Below are 26,039 nucleotides of genomic sequence, written 5' to 3' on the forward strand. Positions count from 1 at the left end.
CGATTACGCCCGGACTTATCACTAAAACTAGTTTTAGAACTACCGTAATACCACGAAAACTAGTTTTTACGGGGCCATTCTTCTAGAAAAAAATATGCAGAAAACGGGCGCTATAAAGTAAACCTATCCCAAGCTTTTCTATTCTATTTTTGCAGTCAACCTTTCACGATTAGTAAAATTTTGCGGGGGGGGCAGCCCCACTTCGCTTATCTTTCACGCTACGTCAGCAAAAACGCGAAACCTCCTCATCTAAAATGACGTGTAGGCACAAATTATGCATGATTAGACTTAGTAATACAAAAATAATTATTTCCGACTCTACATCTTTTCTACCTTCACTGCTACGCTATCGGTCAAAAGCTTTTGAGTTGCGCTCACTTCGCCTGTCTGTCACGCGACGTCACAAAACCGCTACCACTCGTTACGTCAAAGCGGCGTGTGCGGATTAAAGAGGCATTAATATGCCGAACGAAACTGAGTTTTATGTTTCGGAATAGCCGGAGACAGCCCGGTTCCAAAATTAATAGAAGATGGCTACCTGTCGATCGCTATGGCACGGGCTACTCGGAGCTGCCAGGGAGATTAGATTTACTTGCGCATGATACACATTTTCCGTTGCAGTACAAAGCTGTCAGGGTCTTTGGGCACGTACACGACATCACCCTGCTAAATTTTCTTCGCTAAAAATTCCGCTTCAGCTGTATTTTCACCCTTCCGTTGCAAGCCGCCGCGGTTCCTTACCAGTCACCGAAAGCTAATGAAGAAGGAGTGGGCCGATCGCCGACGCCGCTACCAGCGTCCTCATCCGGTTACCTATTTTCACTGCGCTAGCCTGATCACGCCAAACCCCCCCCCCCCCTTTTGCGTGACTTCCTCGCCTTTTGTGAGCCAATTAGATAGGAAAGATGTGTCAAGTAAGGCAATAATAATCGCTTTGAAAGCAAACAAAAAGTGCCCTGCAATAAACGAAGAGAGCGTTTCATCGGCCAGTTCAACCAACGCTGCGAGTCACCGCCCAATGCATGCGTCAACGGTTACGTAACTTTGACGTCAGGGGATTGGAATGAAAAAAGATAGAAATAGTTTTACGCCTTAAGGCCCAAGCTCAGGTTCACCCTATTTGGTTTGGAAATTACTAACTGCGCTTTTAGAGAGAGAGAGAGAGAGACCGCGTGCTTACTGAACGACAGAAGCCGTACGTGTAGTTTAAATGCTACCCCAGTCAAAATCTCGGAGTTCCACATTAAACACGGCTATTCTTCCTTTCAACGGAGTGCTCAGCAAACTGCAGCCCCACGCGAAATCTCTTTCTCTCTCCCTTTCTCTATTTCTTTCTCCCTTTCTATTTAAAATACTGCACTGCCATTTGCGGACCCCAGCAAGGGTCAGCACAGAAATTCGCGAGAACGGTGACGAACGCGTTTAATCACCCAAAAAGAGCACCGACTTTCAGAACCCGCCAAACTCTAGCTCCTTATTAGTGGCGCCGCATTTCCGGAGATTCTCGGCCTACGCTCGCGTATTTTCTCCGCATGTTCCCGATCATTAAATGTGGAGCGACTGCAGCATACACGAAAGAACATGTCACAGGAGTCGCTGGCAATTTTTTTTTCTTTTTTTTTTCTCTTTAAAACGCTGTTCTGATTTTCTTGAATAGCCAGAAACAGGTGTGCTTGACAGGAGTAAAAAAGAAAAAAAGGAAAACTCAACTTTCAGGTGTGGTTGTGCAGCACACAAATTGAACTGGCCCAAACGCTGCCTAAACATTACGCCAGGAACAGATACCCCTTGAAGACCGAGGACGAAATGACATCTTTCTGGGTTTCAGGCTTTGCTGTATAGCGAATGTTCAAAGCGAGCGAGATTAATGAGTTGCCTGTGGCGAAGGCACAGTCCGAGCGGTTCTTTATCTGCAACACTATGGCGATTACTTATCTGCAGCACTATGAAAAGCGAAGATTATTTTAAAGTTATGTTCCGATATAGATGTTTCATCAATGCCGACAGGTATCGGCATCAGTTTCTGAGATAAGGGGGTTTGTCTTTCAGATTCAACTATCACTCTCTCTCTCTCTCTCTCTCTCTCTCTATATATATATATATATATATATATATATATATATATATATATATATATATATATATGTACACACAACCACACACACATGCCATGCGAAGCTGCCCGTAACTCTAAAGCCACTGTTGTGCGGCAGATTAGTTTCGAAAGAATTTCAATCAGTCAAGATCAGTAGTCATTTCCGGACGAGTCCAAGTTCCATTGAACCGCTGATGCATCCACGTGGTACAGAAACACCATTGCAATAATTTACGCTTAACCCAGCGTACATATTATGCGCACCTATGAATGCAGCCGAGCCTTCGCTGATGCTTCTGTTTAATTATACGCCCCTGTCACAAGCGCAGTTAACGAAATGCAAGTGATGTGAAACTGGACTGATTGAACAACTGACATTAAAAACTGTAGCGCGTTTAAGCAGCACGGGACCTGAACCAGGAACACCACACGAGAGAGACAATGATCTGCAGTTAATGAAAACACGCGCACCTATATAAATATTATTTTAAGCTGGATTTCTGACATGATTTCTTAGGGACGTGTAAACATAAATAAATGGACGACACGCGTGCGTCCCCTACACTAAAAAAAAATTAAAACAATTTCTGGCTATCTGAAAACCTTTTCACGTTATCATGAAGTGCGATAGAAAGATTATTGATACGAAGTTTCTGACTTTCCAATAGAGACACGAAGATTAAATTCGCTGGATTAAATTTGGCGGCCCTTCAACAGCTACTTTTTCTGTCGTTTTTTTAACGTATTGAAATGTTCTGAACATACGTGCGCCTAGCTAATCACCCAGCTATATATTTCTTTTCGATCGTTCTCTGAAAGTATACTGCAGGGAAAACAATTTTCGGCAGTAGAAGTAAATTATCCTTCTACAATAAAAAAATCTACTCTTGCCGCGACAAAAACATTTATAAGAAGAGAACGCGCTAGAACAAATGACAGAGGGCGACACCACCTTGAAATCCCCGCACCATCTCACCGTGAGGTCACAGATCCTGACGGCGTCTCCTCGAGCCTGGTTAATTTATTACCAATAAAGACGGACTACATTGCATTCTAAGGAATCCAATGTCTGAACTTTGCGCGTTTCGAAAACTTGTAATGAGAGATAATGGCAGAAATATTAAAGAAATACAATACTACGAAATCTGTGGGGTCATACTGACGTACGGGCGCTAAAGTTACGGCGCGGAATTTTTAATAAACAATGAAATTTATCCAATAACCTTTCTTACCGGGAAATTAAACTAAATAGATATTTTTGAAGAATATTTTATGACCATCAGCTTATTTGATGTTTAATTTTTATCATCTTTTTCGGTAAGCGTGCACCAGAACCATGCGGCGTTTTGGGTCGCAGTGAAACAGCACGGAGCTGACCTTTATATATACGAGTTTAATTTTTCGGCGAAGCGCATTTATTCTGACTAAAGAAAGAAAAAGCACGGACGTGCTAGCTGATATGGCTTCAGCATGCGAAGTCGATATCTGCATAGCTAAGCGGAAATTGCGTTATTCTGGCACGTTTCAAAATGAGCCTTCTTTGAATTGTCAGTTCAGTTATGGTCTGACGGTCGAGCGAAGCAAGACCGAGAAACGATAACCAGAATTATGTTATTATCACTAAAACGCGGGCTCTTCTAATAGCCGATGAACTATGTGGAAAAAGTTTGTCTTGGAGCATCGCACTTTTCCGTGACCGATAAAGAAACGATAAAATGGCCGAGTACTGCAGATGCAGCCGTCAACGCTCAGACGCGACTGAGCCATCGCTGTCTTCCTTGTTATTTTTCGTTAAATGAGAATGCGCGGAAACCCGAACAGCGTTGGTGCCCTTTGCATGAACCTCACAGGGTCATTTCCATTTGCGTTCAAAACCTTCCGTGTTTGAGATTTTTCGATGGTTCATGACACGCTTCTTCTGAAACTTCTCATAGTTCCTGGTTGCCGTTCTTTTTCGTCGGCCAAGACAGCGTTGAATTCGGCACCAAATTAAAATGCCTTGCGCTAGATGGCTGCGATCGCTTTTCATAGTACTGACGTGGCAAAGAGAGGAAGAATACAAAGGAGAAAAAAGAAAGAATGTGAAAGGAAGAGAAAAAGATGGAGCGAGGGAGAGGAGGAAGAAAAAACTGCAATGTGACCTGGCGCTTCATTTTCATCACTGATAGAGTTCATAGTCAGGGAAGCTCGTATGGCTCTAAATATTGATGAAGTGCATCGGTACTACGGATGTTAAATATGCATTGCGCCCCAAGTGATTCCACCTCCCTTGTATATAAGTAAAAAAAAAATGCCTCCATGCGATTGCAAGAACTTAATACAAAGAATTCATCTTTTAATAACCGCACCTCGAACGTGCCAGTAAACGTTCTTTATTTATGTTGACTAGATTCCATGCCAGCAGTAAATTAAAACAAAGAAAATTGAAAATGAACACCGACCCCTAATCAGATTAGACAAGCCCATGTCCTGTACTCGCGTGTAAGACGATAGTGGCACCGACGCGCGTCAAATGCATGAGAATAGCTAAAAATGTAATTTGGCCTCTTCGTCCGAGCCCTTTTGCTTGCGGAGGCCTTTACGGCCGAAGATGATCTCAGGAATTTCGCAATGGCCGACCGCCAGCACCCACTTCAACCTGAGATACTCGAAAATATCCGTTGGCGCACGGTGCTGCAATGGGATCTCTACTGCACGATGGCCCTTGTCCTTGCTGTCTCTTCTTTCATTCTCTCTATCTTTCTGGTTCTTGTTCTTGTATCACAACGAGGTTCTCTTTTCTTTTTGTTTATACTTTGCTCACATGTAGCTACATATTTCTTCAGTTTATTGTTTTCTGCATTCTGCATTTCAAACTCCACAACTACCTTGCTCAACATTTCCTTCCCTCAGACTAACCGTCCTTCCTTCCCTCTTACACTCTCTAATGTTCCTTAAACCATTCTTTATTCCATCCTTACTTTCACTTTTTCTTTCAGCATTTCTTCCTTTCAATCTGTTTTCTTCTTCGTCTTCTTCCGTATTCTTGCTCTCTTTTTGAAGTAAGCATGACGAAAAGCGACTGCAGCAATATAACGCCATGTGTATTAAATTGGTGTCAGATTCAGCGTTCGCCTTTACCGACGTAGATGAGTGGTAGCCAAGAATATTATAAGGAGGAGGAGACAAAGGGGAGGAAAGACAGGGAGGTTAGCCAGTGTAAGTACCGGCTGGCTACCGTGTGCTGGGGAAAGGGGTAAAGGGAATAAAAGGAGAAAGAAGAAGAGGAAAAAATAAAAACCAGAAAATTCACACAGTAAGGCGATACTACGCAAGAATATTATAAGATGCCTCCGAAGAGGCATGGCATAAACTGAGTAGGCTCCATACCGTAACAATTGTGATTGATCGAACCGGAACCCTTTATAATGTAACGATTCTGTTGAGCCTTTCGGCGACAGTGCCTAGTTTGGCTTAGCAACCAGGCGTCCCTGAAGTTAAAGACGAATTGTTGGCTTCTCGATACGTTTGCCCTTTCCAAACAAGCCCTGCAGTGGATACTCGCGAGTTTCCTGGAAATGGCGAACACGAAGCTTCTGAGTTTATTTTATGAGAAGCTGATTAGAAGAAAACGGCCGCATGCATTGAAACTGTGAACTTGAGTCCGAGAACTATTACGCTCATAACTAGTGTAGTTCCTTCGCCGGCGTGGTCGAGTCCTGGTGAACCTCGCTGCATCGTCGTCTCTGCCGCCACGAGTTTGGAACCATCGCGGCATTGCCTTTATTGCAGAACTTCCCTTGTGTCTTCCCGCAAGATTTTTATGTATACCACAAGATATACCAGATATATATGTAGTATACGCCCGAGTATATATTATTGTCGTAATATGCTAACGTGATCCGTCATTAAAACATATAAAGGAAGGAAACTTGGCACCTGAGAGCAGCGATGGCTGCCAATTCCTGTTTCAGAATCAGGTGATGACCATGATTATGATAGTGGTAGTAGTGATGCTGATAGGAGAAATGAAAGCACTCACGGGTGCCAATTTTCACTTTGACAATGCAAAAGGACACAACGTCGTGTTTCAGTGGCTGCCGGGCCCATTGTGGTATCTCCAGCGACGACCTCGCTGACGAAGCTGCTAGAAAAGCACACGAAGGAGCAACCCTTGTTTCTGTACCTTTATCGCGGACTGAAGCAGCCCAACACTTAAGCAAGCTAGCGCACCGCATGACATTGGAGAAGTGGCGCCCACCTGAATTCACCCAACATTGGTTGCATTCCTTCTATCCATCTATGCAACCGCGGCTGTTACCAGGGCTTCCGCATAATGAGGAAAGAATGCTGTGCCGCTTACGCTTGGGCGTCGCATTCACCAATGCATACACGTTTTTGATTGAAATGGCTGATAGCGCCGAGCGCAATGCATGCAGTGTCGAGGAAACTATAACACCTACTGTGCTACTGCCCATCTTTTGAAAACGAAAGACATGACCTCTGCACAGCTCTCAAACAGTTAGATAGAAAACCGTTCACCTTGAACAAGATCTTCGGACCATAGCCTCGCATACCGCAGCTACAAAAGGCCACAAAAGCGCTGCTGCGATATTTGAAAGCTACCGGATTGAGTCAGCGCCTGTGATCCGGATTGAGTGACCGAACGAAATCCCCAGTGGACTTTCTCTTCTTCTTTCAATATTTCCGTCCCCTTTTCCCTTTCCCCAGTGTAGGGTAGCTAACCGGGCTCAGTCCTGGTTAACCTCCCTACCTTTCATTTATCATTTGCTCTCTCTCTCTCTCTCTCTCTCTCTCTCTCACTTTGACAATCAGATGATTATGAGGATAATGATGATGCTTGTGGTAATGGTAGGGCATCTAAGAGATTCAATTTGTCATTGAGCTGATGTGATGCAATAATGATGACAGCGACGGGGTCGTGGTGCGCTGCTGGTGAACGCGTCGGTGATGATGATGATGAGATCGACGCTGGTGAAAGATCCATAAGCAGATGAGTGGCAGGCGTAAAAAGAAATAAGTGTAGCACTTCAGTTGCTAATATGAAGTGCTGTTCCTATTAGTCCCAAGATAAAATTCGTACCTAGATTTGAACAACGTTTCGAGATGTTCATAATGGTTTGTTGTGGTAGTAACGCTCACTTTGATGTGTCGGTTTTACTGACTTGCACTCTGCTAATTGTCAGCGGTCATTATCTTCGGCATATTAAATTCTTCATGCCTGTTTGATTCTAGCCGCGCTGAACAAGAGCTGCGAGTATAACAAGTACCAACGCCTACAATACTAATTCTAGTTAATATCAGTATATCGCTCGAACAACAGACACGCAACGGAAATCGTCATTTTCTTTCCTACTATGAGCAGATTATTGGGAAATTTAGAGTTTCTTACGTTAGCAGATAGGCGCTTCAAAACGTGAATGTTTGGTGCTACGAAAGGAATTTCTCCGTGTCGCCAAGAATGTAGGTTTAAACATGCAGCCTGTGCAAGGGAAAAAAGGATGGCGAAAGAGATGGTCGGAATGTTTCGAGAGAAGAATGTGTGGCTCGTAGCGACGAGGAGCCAAATTTAGACAGAAGGCAAGCCTGTTTCTAGACAGATAAAAGACCACGAACTGTCCGAGGCCCGGCTGCACTCATGCTTAGATATAACGATGTGACACCAGCTCAAAGAACAGCACCGCAGAACGAGCACAACGTTATTGCTGTTCAGCTTAGCACTGTGAAACACTGCAATGGATTTTGTTTGCGGTGAAAAAAATGTGAATTCCAGCAATCGCTATACACTCGAACGTCCCCTATTTTTACTGCGACAGAATGCCGCAGTAAAAATACGAAAGAAGAAAAAAAAGAAAAGAACTGTTGGACTGTTTCTCTCATAGTTATCACTACGCAAATGCGTTATTCTTTACAATGCTGAAACCTCGCTTTGTGTTGCCAATGCTGCAGATAGTCACCGATGTTTTCAAAAGCCCAATAAAAAACTCTGCGTACACACACACACACACACACACACACACACACACACACACACACACACACACACACACACACACACACACACACACACACACACACACACACACACACACACACACACACACACACACACACACACACACACACACACACACACACACACACACACACACACACACACACACACACACACACACACACACACACACACACACACACACACACACACACACACACACACACACACACACACACACACACACACACACACACACACACACACACACACACACACACATACATACATACATACATACATACATACATACATACATACATACATACATACATACATACATACATACATACATACATACATACATACATACATACATACATACATACATACATACATACATACATACATACATACATACATACATACATACATACATACATACATACATACATACATACATACATACATACATACATACATACATACATACATACATACATACATACATACATACATACATACATACATACATACATACATACATACATACATACATACATACATACATACATACATACATACATACATACATACATACATACATACATACATACATACATACATACATACATACATACATACATACATACATACATACATACATACATACATACATACATACATACATACATACATACATACATACATACATACATACATACATACATACATACGTGTTTTTAGAGCGGATGGCTAGATGCGCATCTACACAGATATTTCTCGAAGCAGCGACGCCCACTCGCGAGGCCCGGGTATTGAACCCGGAAACAGCGAATAAGTTACTTCCTTGCGTAACTTCATCCACCGAAATAAAAGCATCTCAGAAAGGAAAAATCGGGGTAAGATTGATCACGAAACGTGCAAGCCGTTTTCGCACGCAAACAGGCACGCAGCCAGCGTCCGTGAATATTTCTGAATAGTTGCGCCTAATAAGAATAAAACGAGAACCAGAGCGCATCTGGGTAGCGCTTCTCCAATTACGACCTTGGTCAATTTTGGTATGTCTTTTTTTTTTGTACTCCCAGGTCACGTCTCACAAGATTAATCTGCTCATCCTGAGAGCTTTAAATCCACTATCGTGTGCGTCAATGTTTACTCTTTCTTTCTCTCTTTCATCGTGCATTACCGCAAGACCTGGCGCTTGGAGCTTTCGATCGCTCAGCTTCGTGCATTCTTTTGACCTTTATCGATGGAAGCAAAAATCAATATCTCATCTTTTTATTAATCGGATTAAGGCTCCTCCGAGATTACTTCTACACTCAAACAAACAAAGAAGTCTCCCCGAACGTCAAAGGGGTTTCTTATTGCCTAATATGCGAATCAGGCTATTCATAATGGGGCAGTCGAAACATTTATTGCTGATTTGTTAATATCATTAAAGGAACACTGATGAGAATTACGAAATCAGCTTACACTGGCCGCTCATTTGTTCAACTATTTGTTTTTTATTCTTTTCTTTATTTTCCAGAAAAAACTTGATTATTGGTGGAGAAACTTAAGACCGTGATTCCTTATTTTTAATGCAGCGTTCGATGACATCAACATTTCACGTTACCTTTCACATATTTGAGATAAAGAGACAGAAATAAATGATAAGAGAAACGCAGGGTGGTTAACTATAGGCTGCGCACGGTTCGCTACCCTGCTCTGAGGAACGGGCAAATGGAAATGAATGCTGATAAGCAGAAGAAAAACGTTCACAGCACACGTGCACGCATAGGTTGAAGCGTTCATCGCTTATTTTGTATTTCTGAGGCCTTGATTATAGATGCATGAAATGTTCCCAAACAGTACCACACTAAAGTTTGTGGTTGCTCTTGAATGCAGTATATTTTTCTTTTTATTACCGTTGCACTGCCTTTGAGTGCTGCAGCGCGGGAATGAGGGCCAGCTCATGACTTTGTCTCAGCTTCGTCCTTTTAAGTTCGAGCAGCATTGTGCATTCTGGCGCTAACGTTTTGCGAACCTCAATTATCACCGCAAAATTCTTCTATACCATGAATTAGTCTCATTTAAACGGCTAATTTTAACATTCCTTTATACTGAGAAAATTTATCATTAGTAAAGCAAAAAAAAAAAGAGCTACATGTGTTGACCGTTACGTAGAAGGCGTAATTCAGATTTAGCGAGATGCATATCAAGAAGTGCTGTGACATTGGCAATCCCACAGTGACTGGAGGGTGTCAAAGGCATATAAATCAATGCGTTCAACAAATGCAAAAGGTGCGTCTGGGCAAAAGAGAGGTTGTAGTAAACTGACAGGAGGGGATGTAAAATAATGTGTATCGTAAAACCTCAGTATGCAACTGCTGATATAGTAAAAAAAATATCAACGTACATTAGGGAAATCTTCTTAAACACTTAATTATGAAACAGAAATAGTAAACCCTCTAATGTAAACACCTGTCTTCTTCGAAGTCCTTTTTTCAGGCAGTGACACTCACAAAAGAAACTCTCAGGGTGATCGAGAGGCTAAAATCCGAGCTTATTGCGTTAGCTGTCGATGTGCTCCAGTGCATTTGGTGGTTTCCAGGCGAACATTCTGTCAAATTACTACGGCTCATTTCGTGATTTCAGCAGCTGCAATCTTCGTTCGCGAATCTGGTGACACCCATTCCTAGAGCATCCAAACATTTGACGGCACCATAATCACCGCTCAAAGTTCAGGTTTTGGGGCGGTGATCGCGCTACAGTGCATGTGAGAGACGGCCCATACACAACGAAAGAAAGAGAACTTCACGTTATGGGAACATACAAAACGTCTGCGTTTACTAAAGACGTATGGTGGGCGAGGAAAACCGACAAGAAAAAAAGCAGTAATGTATGTCAAGTTTGAGCAGCAACTTTGTCTGCATTGTTAAAAAATTCAAAGCGCTTAATTAGGGATGCAGAGTGTCTACAGGGTGATCTCAGCCAACATTTGTTTTTTTTTTTTTAGTGAAGTACAATCAATGCCTCTACTTTACGCCATCTTTCGAAGAACTAAAAAGGTCTCTTTGATTATAAAAGAAATGCTCGCCTTGGCTGTGCTTTGGAGGTAAAGCTCTCGGTACAAGAAACAGTTTACTCGGCCCTAAACGATTTACTATAACATGCGTCTACTGTACTTTCTGCCTGAGGCAGCCCTCCAACAAAGTTAAGTATTCTAGACTATCAAAGCATCCCCGTTCCTTTTTTCTTCTTCCTTTTTAGTTTCTTTCTTTTTGTTAGTATACACTAGCCTGGCACGCAGTAAATTGAACATAAGTAAAGCGGACAGACTTCCCGCTTTTCCCAATTCTTTTCTATCTCCTCCGCTCTTACATACGTGAAGGAAAGTTCGCCTGGGGGTTTATTGACACTGCTGGCTTCTCTGTGTTGGCAAGCAAAGAGAAATACCATAAGAACGGGTAAGAAGGAGCTGAACACGGGCTGACTCGTGAATCTACACAAAACTTCGTTCACCCCCATTTGCATCCATAACCTAATCTACTTTCATACTGTATTTAATATTATGAACTCTATTTATTATTGTATAGATCACATCACTAGCTTCCCAGTCTTATACATAGAGTACAGCCTCCTGTTTGTCATGTCCATTTTGTCATTTTTTAAAGAAGGGTAAATTCATTTATGCTGCAGGCAAATAGATGTCCTCGCACTAAAACTCCCGCATATCGTGCGTGCGTGTGCGTGTTGCGTGCGTGCTTGCATGTGTGCGCGTGGGCGCTCGTTGTGTGTGTGCGTGTGCGCATTGACATTGTTTGTTTGTTTGTTTCTTTGTTTGTTTGTTTGTTTGTTTGTTTGTTTGTTTGTTTGTTTGTTTGGTGGCTTTCTACATTACCCCATTAAAAAAAAGACCTTCAGATGCTAGTTAGTGCTCTTGCTGAGTGGGGTATCCTTTCCGTCCAGCCTGCTTTTCGAGCTGAAATTTTAACATCGCCCTTCTTGTCCCAGGTCGTCTGTACAGTCAGTGTCTGGTATGGATTTAGCACACTTGTTTATATCGCTTGTCTAAAGGTGGGGAGGGGGGGGGGGGGCGTCCGGCACTGTCAAATGCAGCCCACTAGTTCAAAACGACTCGCTTTAGGTGTGCTTTTTTGTCTCGGCTACTGATTTTCGCTTTATAGTTGGTCATAACGGTCCCCTTCTGTCAAAGACTTCAATGTATAGACGTTTCTTCTCTCTTCTTTAGAAGTGCCATCTCGCTTCTAAAGAAGCGAGATGGCGCATACGATGGTGCGCCGCACCTTGCCTCAACGAAAGCGCACGAATGCGAAACCATTACCGTTTCTGCCCTGGTACAGTGTGATCCTAGGTCAAAAATGCAACCGGGTTTTCGCTAACGCACTGTTCTCCACTTATGCTGCAAAATGTGGAGCTGTAGAGGGACGACGTGCGCAGTAGTTGGCTGTACAAATAGTGACTGGCATATGAAAGGGAATGAATTTGTGTGGCCAAATTCACGGACGGCTGCTACATAATGACTACTTGTGTAGCAGGTTCTTCGCAATGCGCGGTTTTCCTAGAGGATAAAAAGGAATCGCTCATCCGTTAGCGATATATCGCTAACCTCCAACGAAAAGAATTCAACAACGGAACGTCGGCGAGAGTGAGTACGCCTCGTTACACAGCGACCAAGGGAGTAACGCCGCTTCCCCCCTCGAACACATACATACATCCACATACATCCCAATTCACACACAAACATGCGCCCGCTTTATCGCCAACGTATCAGGATTAAGTAAACGGACGTACTCTTGAATCAATACGCCGAAGCGCATGTGAAGGCGACCACACCAACAGCACACGAATCTTCCAAGCTGAACGTTTCGCAACGGTCCACAAAGTAAACGGGTGAGTAGCGATAATACGTATTTTGTTACAAGCTATTACAAAGTACAGGACATCTACGCTCCAGGCCTTGTGCGTAGCGAAAACACATCTGTGGCAAATGAGCACAACTACGAGCGATAAAGTAGAAAATAAACAAGCCGATGGCGACCGCAACGAGGAACGTTACTGAGTCAGAAACATGACTATGCGCTGCTTCAAATTGTTTGACAATAAAGAATGAAAAGTAGAGCACACTAATTCTCAGTTAATTCAAAAGCAGATGAAGTCTTGACTGCTTGGAATGCATTTCTAGCCTGTTTCTGGTACAAGCACCGTATACTGTGCTTCTACCCGCATACGGTACTTGTATACATGTACGGTGCTTGTATGCGGCGCAGTGTATATGCTGAAGCTTAGCATCGTCCACCCCGTCAGCGTCTGCGATATCCGGCGAATCAATGCTTTGCTGAGCCGCATTGGGCGTCATGCACATCTGTGATAAAAACGGAGGCGACTCGGACGGCTCGGACAAACAGTGGACGAATCACCACGTGATCAAACCTGACGGCGCCCGCATGATCGCAGTGAAAAGGGCCTACGCGCTAGAAGATCATCAGTAGTCACCAAGTTGCACACCATATAAGTAACTTTATCACCCCACTTGGCCTATCCCCCACTAAATCTATCGTCATCGCCGCACGCAGGCATGTGCAACTAGCAGCAAACTTCTGATGAGGGACCATTTGGTCAAAAGCAAGTTATCTCGGCCGGATGACATTGAGCTGGACAGCGTAAAAGTGGTTTACGCCGCGATTTTCCCACCCACTCGGTCAGCGAGCTCAGGTGTGCACGCCATGGAACATATTTATGTAACACATAAATACTGCTCGGAGATCCAGGTAAGCTCATTGTTATTACATAACAAAAGAAACACAAAAATATAGATTAAACCCCCACTACAAAAGAGATTAATAACATTTCGTAACGTCGAAAACAGAAATGTGATATAACGTATTTTCGCACAAGAATTATGCTAAATAATACGGATGAACTGCTCAATTAAAGGAAAATGGCTTTCAAGAGACACGCTTAAACTTATTTCGCTGCATCGTAAAATCACTAATTAAAGAACGGCAGATGGTATGTGCTAAGCTTCACTGTGAAACACGTGTGCCCTGCTACCGCATGTACTTCCGTACAAATAAGCAACACGCAGTCTTCAAAGCGCTTCAGTTTGTTGCAACGTCAGCAATTACATAATCTCAAAACATGCGCTTACAAAATGCAGTCGCGGACATTCCAGCTGCCGTTTGCAACTGCAGCGTAAAGTCAGAGAGAAACGATCCTTCAAAATACTTCCCTTGGATTACGGATTGACAACGAATGCTTTCGAGCACTGCGGCGGCGAGCTCGTGCAGGCAGGTTGGTTTGCGAAAACTAATAAAAACGAACACGTGGAAGGCATAAAATGTTGAAATGCTTCCGACAGTACCGCTACTCAAACAAAAGAAAACATCGCTAACACCGCAGTCAAATTCGTACAGGACAATTCCCATACGAGATATTATTATATAGAAAATTCATCAATGCATTTAATATGAAGGCGGACTTTGATTCATCGCACATATATCAATCAATCAATCAATCAATCAATCAATCAATCAATCAATCAATCAATCAAACACTTCTTAGTTTCTGTCTTGCAGAAATACGAACCCAGGCGTTTGTGAAGAAAGATTGTCCAGTCAGCTTGCCAAGTCTGTACGGCACAACAGATACATGTAACAATTATAAAGAAATCACTGAACAAGGTATGGTGCCGCGTTCCTAGAACAAATTAACATTGAAATATGGGAGCCAAACATAGAATTGATGAACAACATAAATAGAAACATTCACAATGGTGATGTAGAAGTTCTAATTAACTAATAGTAGCCCACTTCAAGAATAGCTCTAGGATTTCGCCATTTCGAGTGTAATATTCTCGTTCGACATGAAATACAACTAGCGTTCCAATGTCGCTGTGAACATGAACAGTCCAATCTAACATACATTTTTAACATGTTAACAGACAACGTGCTGGCATATTATAACACCCATGATAACCGCTGCTGCTGCAGTCCGGTCACCACAACAGCATAAGTGCGAGTCGCATTTAACAAAGTTCGCAACAATCTTCCGCATCCTTATACAATTTCTTTTTTTATACTAGCTTCTCTTGGCGGCGCATGCTGATTTCAAGTTATGAGACACACTTTTATCGAACAACAATTTTAGCAAAACAGTCGCTATCGCATTCATAAAAGAACCGAGAAGCTGGGCTCAGGTTTCGATTGGCACCCCGTCATTTTGCTATTGTGGGAAACGAGAAAGCTCCAGTGCACAATGAACTATTGTACCCCCTCCAGAAGTCATAGCCCCGAAAGGCGATCAAGTTACGAAATCAATTATATCTGTATACCCCTTTACCACCAATCGCTTTCTTTTTTTCCCCTGGATACCTGCGTTATCAGGCGGCTCTGTCGAAAAGAAACCTCACTATGCATTGTAACGGAAAAGAACACGGTGCGCCCACGCTCTAACGCTGCTTTTTACAGTGGAGCTGTATATCTACATTCCCATACATTTTTCAATGTCCGTGCTTCAAAACTCCCGCGGCCTCTATGAGGAGGCAAAGCAAACCAATCAGGCATCTGCTGACACCTAGCGTAACAAGAGGAATGCTAAGAAACCACCCAATACATAGAAAACACGGGGAAGGTGGGAAATTCAAGCTTAAGACGATAAGCAAAACGAGAACAAAGTAAAAGCGAGAGCCAGCGTTTCAACAAGTGGACTTGTCTTTTTCAAGGTGACATATGCTTTCCTGTGCTATTGGAGGAATTAGAGGGCAGTAAATCGGATATAGTAGGGCTCAGTGAAGTTAGGAGGACAAAAGAAGCATATACAGTGTTAAAAAGCGGGCACGTCCTGTGCTACTGGGGCTTAACGGAGAGATGAGAACTAGGAGTCGCATTCCCGACTAATAAGGAATATATAAGGAATAATAAGGAATAAGGAATATAGCTAGTAACATACAGGAATTCTATAGCATTAACGAGAGGGTGGCAGGTCTTGTTGTGAAACTTAATAAGAGGCACAAATTGAAGGTCTTAAAGTTCTACGCACCTACATCCAGTCATGATGACCAGGAAGTAGAAACCTTCTATGAAGACGTGGAATCGGCAATGGGTAAAATCAAAACAAAATGCACTATACTGATGGGCGACTTCAATGCCAGGGTAGGCAAGAAGCAGGCTGGAGACAAGTCAGTGGGGGAATATGGCATAAGCTCTAGGAATAGCAGAGGAGAGTTATTAGTAGACTTTACAGAACAGAATAATATGCGGATAATGAATACCTTCTTCCGCAAGCGGGATAGCCGAAATTGGACATGGAGGAGCCCGAATGGCGAGACTAGAAATGAAATAGACTTTATACTCTGCGCTAACCCTGGTATCATACAAGATGTGGCCGTGCTCGGCAAGGTGTGCTGCAGTGACCATAGGATGGTAAGAACTCGAATTAGCTTAGACTTGAGGAGGGAACGGAAGACACTGGTACATAAGAAGCCGATCAATGAGTTAATGGTAAGAGGGAAAATAGAGGAATTCCGGATCAAGCTACAGAACAGGTAGTCGGCTTTAACTCATGAACAGGACCTTAGTGTTGAAGCAATGAACGACAATCTTATGGGCATCATTAAGGAGTGTGCAATAGAAGTCGGTGGTAACTCCGTTAGACAGGATACCAGTAAGCTATCGCAGAAAACGAAAGATCTAATCAAGAAACACCAATGTTTGAAAGCCTCTAACCCTACAGCCAGAATATAACTGGCAGAACTCTCCAAGTTAATCAACAAGCATAAGACAGATGACATAAGGAAGTATAATATGGATAGAATTGAACATGCTCTCAGGAACGGAAGAAACATAAAATCAGTGAAGAAGAAACTAGGAATAGGTAAGAATCGGATGTATGCGTTAAGAAACAAAGCCGGCAAATCATTATTAATATGGATGAGATAGTTCAAGTGGCTGAGGAGTTCTCCATGACTGCTGAGGTTTCGACTGAATCAAACGCCAATGGCACCAGTGGCACCCACGACGATAATTGAAGAGAGAATAGTCTAGAGGAATTTGAAATCTCACAAGTAACGCCGGAAGAAGTAAAGAAAGTCTTGGGAGCTATGCAAAGGGGGAAGGCAGCTGGGGAGGATCAGGTAACAGCAGACTTGTTGAAGGATGGTGGGCAGATTGCGCTAGAAAAACCGGCCGCCCTGTATACGCAATGCCTCATGACCTCGAGCGTACCTGAATCTTGGAAGGACGCTAACATAATCCTAATCCATAAGAAAGGAGACGCCAAAGACTTGAAAAATTATAGACCGATCAGCTTACTGTCCGTTGTCTACAAAGTATTTACTAAGGTAATCGCAAATAGAATCAGGAACACCTTAGATTTCTGTCAACCAAAGCACCAGACAGCATTCCGTAAAGGCTACTCAACAATAGACCATATTCACACTATCAATCAGGTGATACAGAAATGTGCGGAATATTACCAACCCTTATATATAGCTTTCATTGATTACGAGAAAGCGTTTGATTCAGTCGAAACCTCAGCATGGAGGCATTACGGAATCAGGGTGTAGACGAGCGGCATGTAAAAATACTGAAAGACATCTATAGCGGCTCCACAGCCACCGTAGTCCTCCATAAAGAAAGAAACAAAATCCCAATAAGGGAAGGCGTCAGGCAGGGAGATATGATCTCTCCAATGCTACTCACAGCGTGTCTACAGGAGGTATTCAGAGACCTGGATTGGGAAGAATTGGGGATAAGAGTTGATGGAGAATACCTCAGTAACTTGTGATTCGCTGATGAAATTGCCTTGCTTAGTAACTCAGGGGACCAATTTCAATGCATGCTCACTGATCTGGAGAGGCAAAGCAGAAGGGTGGGTCTAAAAATTAATCTGCAGAAAACTAAAGTAATGCTTAACAGCCTCGGAAGAGAACAGCAATTTAAAATAGGCAGCGAGGCACTGGAAGTCGTAAGGGAATACATCTACTTAGGGCAGGTAGTGACGGCGGATCCGGATCATGAGACGGAAATAATCAGAATAATAAGAATGGGCTGGGGTGCGTTTGGCAGGCATTCTCAGATCATGAACAGCAGGTTGCCATTATCCCTCAAGAGAAAAGTATATAATAGCTGTGTCTTACCAGTACTCACGTACGGGGCAGAAACCTGGACGCTTACGAAAAGGGTTCTACTTAAATTGAGAACGACACAACGAGCTACGGAAAGAAGAATGATGGATGCAACGTTAAGGGATAAGAATAGAGCAGAATGGGTGAGGGAACAAACGCGAGTTAATGACATCTTAGTTGAAATCACCAAAGAGATGGGGCATGGGCAAGGCATGTAATTGGAAGGGAAGATAACCGATGGTAATTAAGGGTTACGGACTGGATTCCAAGGGAAGGGAAGCGTAGCAGGGGGAGGCAGAAAGTTAGTTGGGCGGATGAGATTAAGAAGTTTGCAGGGAGAACATGGCACAATGATCGGAGTAGTTGGAGAAGTATGGGAGAGGCCTTTGCCCTGCAGGGTGCGTAACCAGGATGATGATGATGATGATGATGATGATGATGATGATGATGATGATGATGATGATGATGATGATGATGATGATGATGATGATGATGACGACGACGACGACGACGACGACGACGACGACGACGACGACGACGACGACGACGATGGTGGGGGTGGTGGTAGTGGTGGTGGTGTGATGATGAAGATGATTCTTTCCTGGGCCCTGTGCCGAGGAATGGCTGCGAATTTCTTTAGGGCTAAGCTATCCTTCTCCCACCTTTGCTCCTCATGCGACGACACAGCAGTCGTTGAGCGCACTTTTTCAAGTATATATAGTCGTGTCCCCGTACCCTCCTGAAAGGAAAATGACGCTCGTGAAGATGATCATGTATTATTGGAATGTCCATTATATGGACCCTCTTGACGCATTTCCGGCGTCGCCGTGATGTTCTGTATAACGTGCGATACCACCGTGGCCGCGTAACGCATGCCACAGGTGCGAGTGAAAGCGTGCGAGGATGCGCCGAGGATGGTGGCTTGATCTAGCACGCAAAAGAGGAAGGCGGGGAGGACGCACGCCGTTTTATACCGCGCGCAAGGCAGCGAAAGATGGGCTTCTAGTCCGGCGGTGGCAGCGCATGACGCGGCTGAGGGCGTCTGCGCGGGCCTTATCTCGAAAGCAATCTGCGATGAGTATAGAGTCCAGGTGCGTCGAGGGCTGATAGCTTCGCGTGCAACGTCTTCTCACCGCTTGCGAGAGGCAGCACGAAGGTCAATTCACTCGCTGCTCCTGCCGCTGTTCCTCATGCCACTGTTTTGACAGCGAGTGTCCGCGTTCATCTAGTAAGGTGTGTTTATTTTTGCTGCACACGCATGACACCACGCTCGTTAATTTAGTTAGTAGTGGAATGTTTACGAGCGTACGCAACCGATAAAGCTACTGTCCTTATTTTGTATAGACGTCTACTAATTTACTATCACAATCGATGCTTCGCCTTTCGGGCGAAACTGCTGCTTTCTTTATTTTAAAACTCCATTTTTGTTCATTTCTCCATAAGGGGCGACGTATTAAAACAGAAAATACAGACGTAGTAAAACAGTAACAGAAACAGAAAACTTTTTTTTCTCGCGCTAGAACCACAGAGCCGGTACATACCGTCAACGTCATGTATTTCAAAATATCTTTTTCTTATTTAGGCTTTTTCTTATTTAACTTTTGTCGCAGTAAAGGATTTTCAAAGCTGCTATGCTAAGTCTGCGGATTCTTCTGAATACAATGCGGTCCACCTTTATACGAATAAACGATCGAGTAGGACTGACAATTAGACGCCGTCAAATCTACGACGTCACATTCAGCTGGCGCAGATACTTCAACGTGGCGTGGCCACCTTTTATTTCATTTTATTTTTCGTCTTTCCTAGTCTACCAAGCCTCCTCTCGAGATAAGACTGGCATTTTTTTTGGTATTGTACAAGAATAACTTCCTATACGGCTAAAAGGCTTTTCTTTTCTTCTTAAGAAGGCTTTTATGTACGTTCATACATACTTTTTACGTAGATTCATGTAGCGCATGGCGTTTTCGCAAGAGCCATGGAAATATTTACATGGGAAAGAGGAAGTGATCTATTTGGCGAACGGTGGGTGGGTTGGCCTTAGGCAATTATCCGCTAGCTTGTTACACTGCTCGGAGAGAAAGAGAACGTATAAATGGGGGCATTCTGCTAATGTCACATTAATCCTACTTGACTGACTAGCAACGATCACTTTGCATTTAAACAAGGAAAGTCAAGGTTTTTTTTTCTTTACTAAATAGTATGCCACATGAAAGCGTACTGGATTCCATGTTTGTTGAAGGGGCACTAAAGTAAAATATTAAGACAAATTAGATCTATAGATTACTTATCTAGAAGTCTAACATAGTATTCTGTGTACCCCTATTTGACATAGTTGCGTAGAAAATTACGACCGACGGTTCTGCCGCTGCTCCTCGATTTGAAGCATCCGCACCAAAACGGACGAGTTGACGTAATGGCCGCACGACCGCCCTCTCTGCTCCTCTCTCGGAATTATCCAAATGCAGATGTCATATAAGAGGTGCCATATAAGAGGTCCAAAATAGGTGCTGCAGCTCCGATTTTTCATTTCCGTCCTTTTCTCGCTTACAAAAACTCTGTTCTCGCTCAGAATGATGAATTCCCAGTTACAGAAGCTTAATCTTTCAATCTAGCGTGACTCAATATTTCCCTTTGATATTTCCCGTTCACCTCTACGTTAACGTTATTCCTTATATTTACAAAGCACTCAAAAAGTTTTATATACACCAATGACGCGGCTGTTCTTATTTCTCGCCCCAATTATTATGAATTATTGGGAAAATGTAATGAATTACGCAATAAGCTGTCTACGAATAAGAATAAGAATAAATCCTACGAAACCTATAGTAACATTATTTCGCGCGAGAGATAAAACATCCACAAATAGTCATATTTAGTGTATGCCGGTTATGAAGTTCAACCTGTTGACAAATAACAAATTTTAGGCATTTCCTTCTCTTCGAACCTTGCTTGGGACAAACACAGTAAAAAAAAACATCTGTAAAGAACTGTCTGAAACAAAACCAGGCATCTATTAGGCCTTACTTGCTTCCCATTTAAAGTACTGTAGCTAATATGTGGGTGACTACAAGACGAATAACATGAAAATATTTACTCCACAAAAAAAAAGTTCGGCATATTAATAGCATTGGTTTTCTAGAGACAACACGGCCAGCCTTTTTCAAGCAGGACATCATAAAAATAGAACATCTCTATATATCTCGTCTTCTGAATTCATTTTACTTTGTCTGCCTGCCTTCCAGAATTTCCTAGTGCCTACCATGACTCTGACACAAAAAAATATGTTATAACAATACGCGATACAGTGATACATAGTATGTCCCGAGGTTTCATAATAGCTTTAAATTACAGTCATTGCAACATATTCTATCATACATATTAAAAGCGTATGAAAGTATAGATGACTCCGCCCCCCCCCCCCCGCCCCCTAGCGCTTTCGGACCTATTTTTACACCTTTTCTCTTGATGTTGTATCGCTTTGTTGTGACTGTTTTAGCCAGCATATCTTTGTTACGTACCGTCTTTATTTATTTTATCGTTTGTTTCTGTTAGCCAGTCAATTTTTCATAAGTGCTGTTTGAACTGAGTTAGAAGAAGTAGAGGGCGTCATCCATGTTGCCAATATCTCCTTCACACACAATTAATAAAGAACGTGTAAATGCTTCTTCAGCCAAGGAACTTCGCACTCGTATTCAACTATGTGATAACCGTTAAATTTCTTTATTTAGTGACTTTTTGTAGTCTTTTTATTCTTTTAGCTCTTTCTATTTGCTGAAATGTTCGTCATTTTGCAGAACCAAGAGTTTTCTATTTTTGCGAGTCTTGTATTTGTGCGTGCGTGCGTGCGTGCGTGCGTGCGTGCGTGTGTGTGTGTGTGTGTGTGTGTGTGTGTGTGTGTGTGTGTGTGTGTGTGTGTGTGTGTGTGTGTGTGTGTGTGTGTGTGTGTGTGTGTGTGTGTGTGTGTGTGTGTGTGTGTGTGTGTGTGTGTGTGTGTGTGTGTGTGTGTGTGTGTGCGTGCGTGCGTGCGTGCGTGCGTGCGTGCGTGCGTGCGTGCGTGCGTGCGTGCGTGCGTGCGTGCGTGCGTGCGTGCGTGCGTGCGTGCGTGCGTGCGTGCGTGCGTGCGTGCGTGCGTGCGTGCGTGCGTGCGTGCGTGCGTGCGTGCGTGCGTGCGTGCGTGCGCGCGTGTGCGTGTGCGTGTGCGTGTTTCATGACCAAGGCTAAAAAGGCCTGCAAGAACCATCTCCGCCACGATTACAGGTTAAAATGCGTCTGACGACGTCCATTGAATAACCTGAAGTGGTACCAATGTGGTCCGTGAAGCGTGAGGTGCATATAATCACTTCAGATCTAACCGCACACTTTTCTCCACATTCAAATGTTAAGGTCAGGGAGACCTCACCATATAACCAGAAGTTGATGCTCACCACAGTCCATGTTGTGCCGGTGACCTTGCATTTTCGTGTGCTCGAAAGCGTAGCTGTTCAGGGAGACACTGTCTCTGTCGGTACAGACGCATCTGCGGAACAGGTGTAGAGAAACTATACTAAGGGCCGTACGAAATTAGGAACTACGAGGGAAGTCAACCGTATCTCAAGGAGAACAGTAGCTGTAGATTTGAGCTGCCTGCTGCCTACATACTGCGTAAATCTGTGTCTGTTAGCGTTTTCACATTCACCTTTGGCATGGCTTTCTTTTTTTTTTAGTTCCATATGATAAGACGATTCTCGATTTTCTGTTCAAATAACATCATCCGGTATTCATACAAAGTAAAGTCACTTTATTTTAGACATATGAACGATAAAAAAAGCACGTGTACACAAAAGCAGCCTCGCAAATGTCTTCACAACATTCCTAACCGCTTCAAAAGAAGAGAACAAAAGTAACTAGAAGAGTAAATGTTAGAACTGGGCTACTCGGTTACGCATTTATTTATTCAGGTTACCCCTAAATGCCCTCTGGCTGAGCGTATTACATAGGGGAGTCTGTTACAAATAAAATTACAGAACTTTAAATATGATTCCAAGCAAACGATAATTAACAAATCAACGGTGCAGACGTATAAAAATTAATTTAAGAAATACAGTAGAATAGGTACAAAGAAATGAATATAACTATTGCCCGTATTCTACACGTACACATGAATCAAACAAACGTAATAACTCGAGCCATTGGTCGCTAAAGATTAACGAATAAAGAAATTAGTCGAGCAATGTTACAAAGTTCGGTGACGAATAAAGTGCAGAAAAAAGTATAAAGGACAGTAAATTGAATAGAAGTACAAAATACAATTAAACATATAGAATAGCAAACTAATTAATTCGCAAATAGGCTTTCAGAATAACTGTTTACCATGTGCTGTACATGACCAAAACTCTTATATATGTATCACCCAGATGTTTTTTTTTCTGCCTTGTGTGATAGATCCCGGTTTCAACGGTTGTTTCTCTGTGCCTGTATTACGCCATTTGTGTGCTTTCTTCATGTGTAAGCCTGCTCATCTCAGACCGCACCGCGGCCCGGTATGCGTGTTCGGAACTCATTACAAGCGCACGTGCCAGGACACGGTAATATGTGTGGTGCACTTTGTCCTCGTCTTTTGTCATTGTATATTCCAGTGTACTTAGGAATATGCATGTGGATTTCATTTACCCGCTTATCCAATTACGCTCTAGCTTTCCCGAACCTATAACGTCCCTTCTTACTTTACAATGCTTTTCTTATTATTATTATTATCATGTGCGATGGAGTAGACGTCACCCTTATAGGGGACCGAGTCTCTTTCGTTTATATTCATTTACATAAAAGAGCAACAACAAAGTCAAATGAAACCTTGGTGGCTAGGCATCCGGTTCCCAACCACACATTTCGGCAAGAGCGCGGTTTCGACTTGTGGTGGTGGGCGAAATTTCGTTTTTCATCTCCATGTGCCAAGAGGGAAGTTCAAGGCATGGAGATAAGGGGTGGTCTGACGACGATCACATAACGACGCTGGCGGCGGGGCATGACGACGGTGACGTAAAATAAAAATCAAACAGATGGACACAGCTAACCCACTTTTGAGCTCTTAACGGCTATGAACGCAATCTTTTCTGATGACTCCACGTTAGGACGTAAGACTGTTACCTCTGTGAATGTTTTTCACAGGTGCGTATCTTCTTGGGCGCATATGTAAGGCGCTTAAATGCACTGAGTGAGTTATATCGGCCGTGCTGATGTATAAAATGCAAGTTAACAATTACTTTAATCGCGTCGTGTGTACTGGGTGTCTCAACTATCATGCACCGAGATTTAAAAGTGCAAATGCCACGTAGATGGACAGAACAAAGGTAATGTTATTTGCCGTCGCTTGGGGATACTCAAACTACTTTTCTTTTTCATTCCTCCTAATTAGATAATGTGTCCTATTTAATTAATCAACTTCTCAAATATTATAATTAGATGAAAAGTGTCAATGACGAAATTGTAGAGCGACATGAAAAACTTCCGATACAGCTTTCTGTTGCTCAATACGTGCTACATAAAAGTTTTTCCGAGCGTTACAGAATCCCGCAAATGCACGCAAAATTGCCGCGCGACTGGCCGCTCGAGGCACTTTGGATGTATTCGCGGGCTTCTTTCGTGTGTGACTGTTCTTTCCATCTCTCCCTTTCTAGATAATAAAGAAGTGCTGCAAAGTGAGGAAACACTATTTCACGCACAACAATGGGACAGAATGCCACACAACAAGCCTGAAGTAACCACTGCGACTGCGGTCAGGGATGTAGCTGTCCCTTGCAAATGATAGCTGCCCCTGCATTTCTTGGCTGCCATGGCCCGAAGGACAGACACGCTATGCATACGCGGACGAAAAAAAAAAGGAGTGGGAAGCTGGTTTCGTGCATTCTTCGTCGTGTAACCTAAAGCCAACAATGGCTGCAAGGAAGCCGGTCGTTACGCCATCACAATGAAGCAATGAACAATGATCATAACAACGTACGCCCGAGTGTCTTCTGTGTCACGCAACAATAGAAATCTGATTCGAGGGACACATGCTGCAGATGGCAGGCTGACAGATAGGTTCTCCCTTCGTCGGGGATGTATAACGTACCGTAGTGCTCTCTCCATCTTCGTTCAAGTTCTGCGTCTTTCAGCTAAAGTAAACGTTTTAGGTAGGTCTGTGTGGTTATTTTAGTAACCATAATCTTAATTAATAAAAAAGCTGCAGTTTTACGTTTAGGAACCCTAATCTGATTATGAGGCACGCCGTAGTTGTGGAGTCCGGAATAATTTCGACCAACTGGAGTTCTTTAACGTGCACCTAAATCTTTGTGTGCGAATATTTTTTTCATTTCGCCTGCGTCGAAATTCGGCACCCGCGACCGTAATAAAGCCCGGCACCTCGAGCTCAGCCACGCAACGGCATTACCAAGGATGCTACGGCGGAGTTAAGTAGCGTATTAACGCGATAGTGTTAAGGGCCCCGTGTGGCAGAAAATCCGGCGTCGGACGACGCTTCGGCAAAAATAATTTTCTTTAATTATTATTCAGATAATCTAAAGGCCCTTATATACGGGCATTACATAGGGCGGGGGGGGGGGGGGGGTTAACAACAAGATATTTCAAACACAATTGGGGGGAAAGGCTATATAGAACACCGTAGTATGTATGACCGAATACAACAACAAACTAGAAAATTAAAAAAAATGCACACATGATGGGAAAAATACACTCGGTATGCAAAGCATGTAACTGCACTTATAATGCGTCAAAGGCACAATATTCTGTTTTTACTCGACATATGTATTTAAACTGCGCTTCAAATGACTTATAAATGAGTC

At 43.1% G+C, this 26,039-nt stretch overlaps 1 protein-coding gene across 1 annotated transcript in view; it reads right to left on the reverse strand.

The window, feature by feature from the left end:
- The window catches only part of LOC142583505 (uncharacterized), a 79,131-nt gene that overhangs the window by 5,897 nt on the left and 47,195 nt on the right, over positions 1 to 26,039 (reverse strand). The window contains exon 4 of the mRNA XM_075693993.1: positions 22,647 to 22,738. Coding sequence (XP_075550108.1) covers positions 22,647 to 22,738 — 92 coding nt within the window. The remainder of the gene's footprint in view (positions 1 to 22,646; positions 22,739 to 26,039) is intronic.

The sequence above is a fragment of the Dermacentor variabilis genome, chromosome 5, assembly GCF_050947875.1.
Source record: "Dermacentor variabilis isolate Ectoservices chromosome 5, ASM5094787v1, whole genome shotgun sequence".
Taxonomy (NCBI): Eukaryota; Metazoa; Arthropoda; class Arachnida; order Ixodida; family Ixodidae; genus Dermacentor; species Dermacentor variabilis.